Source organism: Rhinolophus ferrumequinum, chromosome 10, assembly GCF_004115265.2.
Source record: "Rhinolophus ferrumequinum isolate MPI-CBG mRhiFer1 chromosome 10, mRhiFer1_v1.p, whole genome shotgun sequence".
Classification (NCBI taxonomy): Eukaryota; Metazoa; Chordata; class Mammalia; order Chiroptera; family Rhinolophidae; genus Rhinolophus; species Rhinolophus ferrumequinum.
In genome coordinates, this window is record NC_046293.1 from 22,359,008 (window position 1) to 22,371,123 (window position 12,116).

The window sequence follows — 12,116 nt, forward strand, 5'->3', positions numbered from 1 at the left end:
AGTAGAAAAGAATCTACAAATGATACCTATAAAAAAATACCTTAATGTTCTTTAGAGATGTATGATAATCTTTAAAAATATAAAGAAAGGAGAATCTCTCAAGCAAGAGAGGATTTTTTAAAAAAACAAATTTTAACATCGTAAATTGTGTGAGAGCCATCTCACTTTCATTTGATTGAGTTAGTGCTGGGGTGGGGGTAACTAAACCTGAACACATTGCCAACAAAAGGTTAACATTTCATAATTGACTGAGAAGTATAAAGGAGGGAAAGAGATCAAAGTTAAGAGGGGCAAACATTAGCTTTCTCAGTCACGAACAAAGGAAAAGAGACTGAATCTTAACAAACACCAAAACGAGTTCAACTACAGAAAATAAGGTTACAAAGGACAGAGATTTAAAAGAAAAAATGGTCCCTCGAGGACAATGTTGTCTTTATAATGAAGTCACAAAGAAACAGTTTAGATGCACTACAACTAAATCAAAGAGGTAGAAATATTAGTCCTTCTTATAAAAAGTTCTCATTTTCGTACTTGTCCCTCAAAAGTAGGATTCAAGATCCGATGAATGACTCAAGGTTCTGCAACTTAACAATGAAAACACCTGAAAGCTATGAAAGAGCAACATCAGAAATTGAACACCTAAGGTGACTAGAGAATTCTTACTCAAACATGTTAACTAGATCATAATAACAGAATAAAACGACAATATTGATATTTCAGTATTGATTTTGTTTAACATCCATGTTAGATACGGTGTCCATCATTTTCTAAACTTTGTCCTGTTGTTCAGCCTGAGGTCCAAATCTGAGGTTACGTTGTCTTTCCCACTTCAGCCTCTTGGAATCATCAGGCTCCAAGAGAACAGAATTAACTTGGAAGGTACACAGGGACTCCAGCCCTGATGAAATGAAGGTGGTCAGATGTCTCGGGCAAGGCCTGGGAATTGGGCCTGAGAACTTCCCTCTTCCTTCCCTTTCTTGATTCCTCCACTACACCACCCTTCAGTCCACCCTTAGTCCTCCCAGACTAGGACTCAAAAGTTAACCTCTGGAAGGAGATACAAAAGACCAAAATTAGAAAAAAAAAATAGTTGAATTAACTAATAACCCAGGAAATTGGTATTATACTTCAAAAAGAGTTTTAAATAGGGAAAGAATGTGGTTGGAACGCTTTCCAAAACTGCTTGATTTAAAATTTTTAATTTTAATGCAGCATATAACTCTCTGAGTAAGTCTTAAGACATGAGTCTGATTTCTGACTCTGAAAATCATTACAGTAAGTGTTATACCAAATATACCAAAAATATCCCAGTTACATTTTCTTAGGGGAGGAGAGGTTAGGTACTACGATGGATGTGGTGGACTGGTTTGTTTAACATCCATTCTACCTGCTTTCCTTCTAGTGTACTTCTTGTATTAAAGAAATGGGAAAGCTAAATGTGGCATTTCCCAAATCATCTTCCAGCTAGGGCTCCCCCAATTAGGTACACTCGTGAGAGATCTAGAAGGTGGGGAAAAAAGCAGAGGTTCACTTCTTGCTACTTGTTTTTGAGGGGGAGGGAGTGCTATTGAACACAGCTGTGGAGGCAAAATGTTTCAAGAGCAGTATTCCAATACATACTCTCCGCTTCCTGGTAAAGCAGAGGCAGTTGTGGTAGAGACACTGGCTCGATTCTGAGTACCATCTTCGCAGGTTATTGAGAGGCAGATGTGACGACTTCCTGTTTCTTGGGCTATAGCTATGATCATGATCATGTGTTTTTGGCTTCATGAGCATTAACAACTTTGGTAGAGCTTGATCCTCTGGCCCTTCCAACAATATTCTTACCAGTTAATTCCCTGTTTTAAATCTTTTCCTGTTTACAGTAGATAGAGGGGTTTCTGTTTTCTGTACTAGGATCTATGGCTGATATAGGACTTGGTATCTATTAGTAGGACTGACTCAACAAAATTGTAATATGTTGCACTGGCTTAGTAATGGAGTGGTGGATAGGAAGGAAACCACATTGCAGGCTAAAAGTTGGTGACCTACGACAGCCACATGGATAAGATTAGATGTCCCAGCCTCTAGAATTGTGAAAAATAAATGTTTGTTGTTTATAGGCCACCCAGTCGATGGTATTTTTGTTATAGCAGCCTGAGCTGACTAAGATACCTTGGATTTGCAGGTCCTTCTCATTGGCTGAACCCAAATGGTATCCATAGGACAAGGGAATACAGGTGATGCATTCCATAATGATCAGGGTGGAATTATGGGTCTGGAAGGGCACATGGAGAAAAATCATTACTGACAGTAACATTGATCCCTTACGCATACACCCAGATATTAAATAAATCAAGGACTAAAGAAATCAAAATGGAAATTACGAACTGCATTTTAAAACTCATGATACAGCCAATACAGTACTCATAGGAAAATTTATAACCTTACAAATTATTTTCAGTATTTAAGCTTTTCACTCAAGAAGCTAGAAAAAAAAAAACCACAGCAAACTAAACACAAAGAAAGCAGAAGGAACTTAAAGAAAGTAAAAAATTTTTAATTAAAAAAAATTTAAACCATAAACACACTCAACAGAGCTGACCAAACAAAACCAGTAACTAGTTCTTTGAAAAATCTATCTAGTAAGTCAATACTATGGCCAACTCTATGTAACATAAACAGAGAGGGCATAAATAAATGTAAGTAATAAGATCTAATTAGTGTTATGAAACTAAAAACTGAGAAACAACTAAGAATACTTGATACCAATAATTTTGAAAATGTAGATAAAAAGCAATTTTCTGGAAAAAATTTGATAATAACTAACATTTACTGAATGCTTACAATGTGCCAGGCACTCACCTAGTGTAAGTACTTCACTTACATTAAATCATTTAATACAACTGCTCTATGCGATAGGTACTGTTATTTCTATTTGATTATTGAGAAAACTAAAACATAGAGAAGTAAACTACTCAAAGTCACATTAACTAATAAATACTGGAAATAGGATTCCCATGCTGTGTAGCTCCAGATTCTACTACTTTAACAACTATATTACATTGCCTTTCAGAATAAAAATTAAAAAAAAACAACTATTAAAATATCCCCCAAAATAGAAAACTAGAACTGAGCAATAACCATAAAAGATATGGAATTGGTAGACCAGCATCCTTTCCCTTATCCCCAGCAAAGGCCTAGATAGTTTAACGGCCAATTTAGCTATACCTTCAAGATACAGATCATTCCTGAAGGGTAGCAGAATACACCACCCCCAAATATGCCTTTTGGCATATTGTTTTGAGCTATAGGCACTTGAAAAACAGCAAATGGAGGGAGAGGATTTCTCTGAACTCCCCTTATCCGCCTAAAGATAAATCTTGCCAAAAGGAACTCAACTGCCATAAATAACCTTTTGCAGGAGTTTCATCAACCCGGCAAGATTGACTTTTATCAGAGGAGAGGCTGGAAGCCTACACACTCAGACAAACTTTGTCACAAACTTATATCCCATCTATTCTTCTAAGGACCCATTCACTCACCTTTTCTAAAAATAATTTACTCTCCCTGAAGAGGCTTATATTTTCCCCAACCTGCAAATTAGATAGTCTTTAAGCCTGAATTCTAAGCCACCTAGAATTTTCCCCTGGTTATTGACAAAGATTCTTTGCTTGACTAAACTTTAGTCAAACTCCAGAACCATCTCCTAAGCCCATCTGTGCACTTTCTTGCAAAATCTAGTATTAGTAAGAACTCTGCTAACTCCCAGCCTCCACATCTTATCACCCTCAGTATTTGGTTCCTCATCTTCTACCATCTTCCAAGTGATGTCTGACCACACTAGTCTGTCTTCAGCAAGAATCTCTTAATAGTGTCTTTCAGTGAAGAGAAGTTCTTACCTTTATTATAATACAATTAAACCTTTTTCTTTTATGGTTAGGGATTTTAAAGAAATACTTGCCTAGTCCAAGGGCACAAAGATATTTTCTCTAAAAGATTTATTTTACCTTTTGTGTTTAGATCTCTCATCCATCTGAAACTTGTTTTTGTATCAAAGTCAACATATTTTTCCTCCACAAGGATGTCCAGTTAACCTGGCATTTACTGAACTACCATATTGCCTTTGTAATAAATCTTTGCTCTCTTTTTCCACTGGTTATTTTGACCATTCTTGTGCCAATACCACATTCTTTTAATTACTATAACTTTACAATAGGTCTTAGTATCTGACAGAATAAAACCCTTCAGCTGTATTTTCCTTTAAGATTGCTTTTTCTACAAGATTTCCTTTAAGAATACTTGGTCGGTTGTATTTCTGAATGAATCTTAGAATCAGCCTGTCAATTTCAGTTAAAAAATACCTCCTGAGATTTTGATTGGGATTGCTTTGAATCTATAGATTTGGGGAGATCTGACATCTTTATAGTGAATCTTCCAACTCACGAACATTTTTATTGCTTGCCTTTTAAACGAATCCAGCAGCTCCCCATCTCTTTCTATATTCTGAGATAAGATATTTGAAGTACATATATTCAACAAAGGAATTTGTATCCAGCACATGTAAAAAACTCCTTCAAATCAGTAAGAGAAAGAGATAACCCAATAGAAAAACATGCTAAAAAACTTGAATTATTGTATTTACAAAAGTGGATACATGGGTTCACAAACACATAAAAAGATTTAATTTCCTTATCAGGGAAATGCAAATTAAAGTCAAGAGGAGATACTAGTACACATCCACCAGAATGATAAAAAGAAAGACTAAAATTAGCAAATGTTGGTGAGGATGGACAGCAACCGGACTTCATAAACACTGCTGGTAAGAGTATAAATTGATACGACCATGTTGGAATAACACTTGGCAATATCTACAAAAGGTGAACCTATGCATTTCCTGTGACTTGGCAATTCTAAGTACATACCCAACAGATGTTCAACAAAACACATACACTAAGAGGTCTGCAGTAGCCCTATTCATAATAGTCTCAAAGTGGAAACTACCCAAACCATCAACAGTAGAATGGATTTTTAAAATTGTCATATGTTCACATGGAATACTATAGAGAAAAAAAAAAAAATGTTTACATGGGGGCGTCCGGTTAGCTCAGTTGGTAAGAGCGTAGCGCTCTTCACAACAAGGTTGCCGGTTCAATCTCCACATGGGCCACTGTGAGCTGTGCCCTCCACAGCTAGACTGAAACAACTACTTGACTTGGAGCTGATGGCTCCTGGAAAACACACCTAAATAAATGAAAGTTTAAAAAAAAAAAAAATGTTTCCATGACAATAGGGATGAATCTAACAAAACCAGAGAGGAAAAAAATCAGACAAAAAAAGAGCATACAGAAATGGAATTGCACAGTGTGTACACTATAAAAATAGACAAAACTAATGTAAGTTATTGTAAGTCTGAATAGTGGTTATCCTTGGAGTGGGCAGAAGTGACTGGAAGAGAGCAAGAGACAGCTTCTGGTGTACTGGTGATGCTCGGTTTCTTGATCTGGATGCTGTTACATGGGTGTGTTCATACGTGAAAATTCACCAATCTGCATATTTATGACTTGTGCCTTTTTCATAGAATATTCTGCTGAAATAAAATTAATGCGCATGACACAAAGCAAATAAATCAAATCTAAAAATAACATGAAGAAATCATGCATCAATTTTTAAGAAGCTAGCATCCAATAGGAAAATGGGTAAAAATCATGAAATGTTCAAGCAAAGAAATAAAAATGGCTCCAATAAACGCACAAAAGGTAAACTTGAACAATGGAATGCTATTTTTCCCTAGCAAATCAGCAAAGAGTAAAGGAAACTAATAATGCTGTTGCTGAGGATGTAGTGAAACTAATACTCTTATTCCTAATGGAAATGTGAATTGGTACAACCTTTCTGCATAAGTCTTAAAAAAATGTTCATCCTTTCACCCACTATTTTCCCTTCTAGAAATTATTCTAAGGAAAATTCAGAGTTGCAATTAAAGATGGACTTATCTCAATGTTGATTACAATAGTATCTTGAAACAATATAATCATTCCATAAAGGGAAAATAGTTATATTATGATACATATTCATAAGGGGATATTATGTTATTAATAATGTTTTCAAAGGATAATGAATAGGAAAAGACTCATGATAAATGTAAGTGAAAAATTCATACAAAATTCTATGTGGTATGATGATATCTTTTGTGTTAATAATATCACACACAGACACGTATTTGCATAGAAAAGTCTGTAAGAACACATACTATAATGTTAACAGTGGCCATCTTTGGATGGTACCGTAGGAGATAATGAATGATTTAAATTTTGTGGCTTATTTTCTACAATTAAGTGTTCTTGAGCATTTATTACTACTATATTCAGATCTCCAAGAAAATAATAGGGCAAAAATATAACATCCACCCAGTTTCCTTACTTTAGAAATCCACGCCACCCAGATTTTTGTCTCTGATTTTACCTTATATGTACGTGTCCAAGCTATTACAGTATTCCATTATTTCTTCTCATTTCCAAAATGCAGGCGGTTGTCTTCCCTTCGAGTGAGCTCCTCAATCCAGACTCTTCATTTTGGTAAAACAGCCCTACTTTCAACTACTTCTACCTTCTAGCCACATCAAACCACTTTATGTAACGACACTCCCATACTCAAACCCCTGAAAACTCCACACCAGGTACTTTCACCCCTCCCAGCGTTGGCATACTCAGTTCTCTCTCCCTGTGAGGATGCATTTTCTCCCTTCTTCCTAATCCGATTCATAATTCAAGATTCACTTCGGATATCATTTACTGGGCGTAGCTTCTCGGAGGCTAACAAGAACCGACGGCGGTTTCCAAATCAACCCTCCAATGACAGTTTGTACCTATTTCAACATTTATCATTCTTTACTGTTTAGTGCCTAGCTCTCCCATTGTACGGAATGAGCCATATCATTTAAATTTTTCTTAAAATATAATTAGATGTGTGAACGTAAAACATACACATACTCAACACATCTATATAGGGGTAGCGAGTTTTCACCTGTGTCTGATAGACAAACAGCAACAAAAACACTCGCCTGATTTTTTTTTTTTTCGTTCAAGATGGCAGAGAACGTCTTAAAAATAGTCCCACACAAAAGCACTCACACCCGGAGCCTTGAATCAAACTGGCTACACTTAGTGAAACAGCAAAGGACAAAAGAATTGAACCTACATGCTGAGATGGCCCGGCCCCAATCACTCACAGTAGGTCTCCCACATATTTTAAACCGTGTTAGAAAACTGGCACCTGCTGTGTTCTTTCCGAGGGCCACGCCTCGACCAGGAACAGGGACCTGAGGCACTTCTAGATAATGATCCAAAAAATCGAGGACGAAAAAGGGAGAAGCTAAGCTGTATTGGTGAGTATCCAAAAATGCACGATTGGGCCCCGCCCCAGCCAGGCGTGTCGGTCCTCGGGGAAGAAATAGGCAGGGCTCTAATCCACCGGCCTGGCTGGGAATTCTGAGCCAGCCGGAGACTGAGGCCGGCTAGGGGAGGGCGTCTCGGGCTACACCTGTCAGGCTGCAGCCAACACTAGGCCCAGAAATCGCCGAGATTCGGTGACTTAGGCTGGCAGGAGCGTCACCCGATCCTTCGTCCCGGGATCAGCCCTTCGCCTTCCCTCTCATCCTTTTCAAACAAAGGCAATCCACATCCACCGCCATTTTCCCCTTACCTCAAAAACCACCTCTTCGTCAAACTCCGGTGTCATCCTTCTCCGCCATGCCACCCGCTTCAGCACGATGGGAAATGAAGGCGGGAGAAAGGCGGCACCCAGGCGTCTGCTTTTGCTGGTCCCGTGTGTCTAGAAAACTACAATTCCCAGCATGCCTCGCAGCTCACGCCCCCTTTCCAGAACTATTTATTGGAGTAGAGGATCAGCTTGTGGGCGGGAGGTGCCGGAGCGAGATGAAGCTCGAGCCCCCTGATTGGAGGAGCCTAGGGCCTTTGTCCGCCTTTTACTGCTACGACTGGCAGGGGGCGCCTGGAGCACTGATTTTTTTGGAGCTCGAGAGGGGCACGCGCCGGCTGAGCCGAGGTGAACACTGCTCGTGCCCGCCGCCTGCGGCTCGCGCTCGGGAACGCCGCCGGGTCCTTAGACCCGGCTACATCCTTTGTGCCGCGCTTCGGTAGCGCGGCGGGGCCGCGGGACGAAATGTGGGCGCTGCGGGGGCTTTTCTTTTCTGCCCAAACTCTTGAAACAATGGACTGTAAGGGAAGCATGGATTGAGGGGGGCGAGCGGGGAAGCAAGCTGCTGGGGGAATCATGACTTCTGCCGCCGGTAAGTGACGGCACTCGCGCTGCCGCAGGAAAGTTTGTAACGAGCGCTGCTACTCTTGGGCTGTGGAACAACTTTTCCCTCTGGGGTGGGTTGGCGGTGTTCCTTCTACCTTTCCCGAGGACTGTGGCAAGTGCGGAGCGGACTGCGTTTGCTGCCGCATTTTGTCGTCCCTTCCTGCCAAGAGAGGCTGTTTGGAAATCGTGTATCTCCTGGGACCTGCCTTTAAAAGGAGACCCGCGTTGGGAGCTCTTTGCACCAGGTGAAACGCGAAATGTAAACAGGGCATTTGCTTGTCTCCCATAAAATTTGAGCGACTTCGCCTTTGCGTGTGAAAATAGTTTAGATTCCCATGTTAAGAAATCGGTTATTCTGGGAAAGGGCAGTGTTCCCGGAGCGTTGAACTCGTCTGTGCTGAGTCGCTTTAAACCCAGTATCGACTGGAAATCCTGACTCTTACTACTTCCTAGATAAAGAGGTTTAGACATTGTTATTCCTATCCTGGTGGATTTCCCCGTTACCTGAGGAGAGGAATAGAATTACCTATGGCAATTTTTTTGCTCGTCTTCACCCAATTTTTATGGATTTTTTAAATTTTTATTCCTACCTGCTTAGTGTAAACAGTCTTTATTTTCCGTCAACCTCCCATAGTCCTTTCCCTTCATCCAAATGACAGTCTGATTGCCTTTGTGTGGTATTTTGAGCAATTCTGGACATTATATTTCCAGACATTCTTTAAGGTACAGTTCCTATTTTCCATAATAATTACTAAAGTTTTGTTAAATTCACTTCATAAGAGCTTAGGTTAATTTTTAAACCACAGCTTAATAATACATTAAGGGTTTTTTCCTTTGTTTTGTCCACATTGAAAGAAATAAACTTGCATTAGAAATTTTACAGTAAAATAGTGTAAAGTTAACCCTCAAAGTTGCTTCTAGAATCAGCACTTAAGTATCAGATTAAATTTTCTTTGCTTTTCTTGGCATTTGTTTTAAATTCTTGCAACTTGAAACTGTCAAGCAGCACTCGAAATGTTCCGATTTGTATTATTTCTAAAGCCTTAGATATATTGGAGTGTGGCATTGCTAGGTGGGTGTAATCAGATTACAACTAACTAGGAAAGAAGTTAGCCAATAGGAATAAGAAAGCAAAGGGTGAAGTATTCCTGTACTAGTATTCCTGAAGAAGTTGTGGATCTTTTCTTTTGGATGTTGTATGTATATATTGGAGGTATGTCCTCCTACAACTGTTGAAGTTATGTTATTTATAAACTCTTTTCCTTACCAAGGGGAAGCTTTCTACTTGAAGTGAATTATCTTCATCCTAAATTTATGTGCCTCACCTTTGTTCAAGTTTTCTTTGTTACTGAACTAATTTAATTAATTTAAATGTAAAGTGGTTGGAAATTTTTAAATGCTTCCACCCAATTTTAGCTCTCCCCTCTTTTGGAGTGTCAAGCACGAAGTAGAAAAAATACCTTATATGTATCAGTTTTCAATTCCAGTCCTAACAGTTTATAATGAACAGATACAGAAGCATTTGTCATTTAAATACGAAAACCTGATCTAGGGCTCAGTCTGGAAATTTCTGATTCTTTCATTTGAATTACCCTAAAATAATGCAAGCTATTTTTATATTTTATCAACTTTACAATTAAAGAAGTCCACAGACATTTTTGTGGTGTTTTAAAAGAGGGATACTTCCTGTGTTTAGCTGAGTTAGTTGGTTTTTAACATGGCTTGTTAAGAAGCATTAACTACTTTTTTGTTCACCCATCTGTTAAGATTTATTTTAATTTTCTCATGTCTACATGGAGAATATGGAAAAGAACTGGGTTTTATTTCCACCTTATTATGAAATTATGTGTTCATCATTCTTATAAGCTGTTTATGCTTTTTGGAACAATAATCAAATTCGTTAAAACTTTAGGAAAGTTATTTACAATTTGGGGAGCGAATGTTTGTTTATAAAGAAACTAACGAGTGGTATTGGGGTGGTTGGCTTAATTTAAGGGTATAAGAGAAATGTTGTAGAACACTAAGTTATATGTATCCTGAAGTATAGAGCTTGCTTTATTTTTTTGCATCTGTGAAAGTAGGCCCATACTAGAGATTTTAGAATTATTCTAACCATTATATTTAAAAGGAGAGATAATAATAGGTGCATAGTGTCTGTCTTTTTGAACTTGTACAGCTCACTGTCTCATTAATGCCTGTGCTTTGCTTTATGGCTGGTCCAATAGCGAAGAAAGTGTACACGTGAACTGCAGCCATCTGTGTGTAACAGATGACAGTATGTTTGTAATAGTAAAATGGTACCAGTGCTTTACTTTCTTACCTTATTTTTCCCTGGAGCCAAACAGCTGTGTAAATAAAAGATTTGCTGCTTTGCTCTAAAAAGCTTTGGGTCTGACTGTTGATACAGTATTAAGATCCAAAGGTGCTGGATTCATTTCCAAACGTGTACTTATTTCAAGAGTTTGACATTGGAGCAGACCATAGTATAACGGCTTGTTATTTTTTGAGTTGTGTTTCTTTCAAAATAGAGCCATGAAAAAATAATGATAATAATAATGAAAGATTTCAGATATTGCTGTGCCAGTGACTTAGTTGAACACTTGTTCCTTCTAATAATTAAGAACTTATTCAGTAATCCTATTGAAGTTGATTCCTGCTAACTTTTCAAAATATTATTCTACATTAAAGTGGATATTTTTTTTTAAAGAAATTTCCTGTTACTGAGACATATTAAAGAGTATGTGTATGTTGGCAGCTCTGACTATTCGCAGAGCCCTATATTCACCATTGGTGACATTGCAAAGAGACAAAGTGCTTGCCCTCTTGGAGCTTGCCTTCCAGTGGTGGAGACAAACTTAGATTGAAGAAAAATCATGCAGGGCAAAGGGGCTGGAGAATATAAGGGTTCTCCCGAAGCAAGTATCTAAGAATCATATATGGGCTTTAGAGTTCTGTTCAACTCCCTCATTTACAAGTAGAGAAACTGAGGCAGCCACATCTGCACACAGGTTAGCCAGCTCTTCAAATTATGTTTTCACTTCCTCCAATACATGGTTAACCAGCAGTGGTGAGCCAAAGTTCACCATTTATTTCTTTAATTCAATGATGGCATTAGGTACATAATGCTGGGCTACATTTGTTGGGAATCAACCACTGCTCCGTTGGAAGCAGATTCATGTACAAACCACATTTAAAGAAAAGACTAAAATCAGGAGCAGAGCGTAAAAAACAATTTAACCAAAAAGCAAAAATTGACTGGTTAAATGACCCAAAAGCCGCTGACAAAGCTGCAAGATTCAGAAAGTAAAGATTAATTTGATGAAATGGGTTCTATTTTTTATTTTTTTAGTTGTGGTAAAATACAAAAATATAAATTTATTCTCTTTACCATTTTTAAGTGTACAGTTAAGTAGTGTTAAGTACATTCACATTGCTGTGTAGTCAATCTCCAGAACTCTTTCCATCTTGCAAAATGGATTTTTTTTATTCCTTCAAAATTCCCAGAGGTATGATGCTTAAAGAATGGTTACAGAAATGAAATCAACATGACAGTCTGTCAGTTTTCATTATCTTTAGTAAGATGGGAGGTTAGGAAGAGGCCTAGGGCATTCATACTTTCTTTTAAGACTTGACTGAATAGATCAGGAGTTGAATTTAATAGACCGTTACACCAGTTTTATCATTAGGCTTTGAAGGTCTTAGTTTTTTTCTGCCCCCCTCCAAAAAAAACCCCCAAAATACTAATATGCTTATTGGATAGATAACTAAAATTGTATAGCTTTGGGAATTTGTATTAAGTTATTTTGAAGATA

The 12,116-nt window shown here is 38.0% G+C and overlaps 2 protein-coding genes across 3 annotated transcripts in view; one reads left to right on the forward strand and one right to left on the reverse strand.

The window, feature by feature from the left end:
* Positions 1-7,803, reverse strand: part of VEZT (vezatin, adherens junctions transmembrane protein) — a 57,884-nt gene extending 50,081 nt beyond the window's left edge. For both annotated transcript variants that reach the window (XM_033116566.1, XM_033116567.1), the window contains exons 1-2: positions 7,684-7,803; positions 2,155-2,257 (exon numbers count right to left, since the gene is read on the reverse strand). In XM_033116566.1, coding sequence (XP_032972457.1) covers positions 2,155-2,202 — 48 coding nt within the window. In that variant the 5' untranslated portion in view covers positions 2,203-2,257; positions 7,684-7,803. The remainder of the gene's footprint in view (positions 1-2,154; positions 2,258-7,683) is intronic.
* A 471-nt stretch (positions 7,804-8,274) lies between these two features.
* Positions 8,275-12,116, forward strand: part of FGD6 (FYVE, RhoGEF and PH domain containing 6) — a 96,649-nt gene continuing 92,807 nt past the window's right edge. Inside the window, 1 exon segment of the mRNA XM_033116565.1 lies at positions 8,275-8,290. Coding sequence (XP_032972456.1) covers positions 8,275-8,290 — 16 coding nt within the window.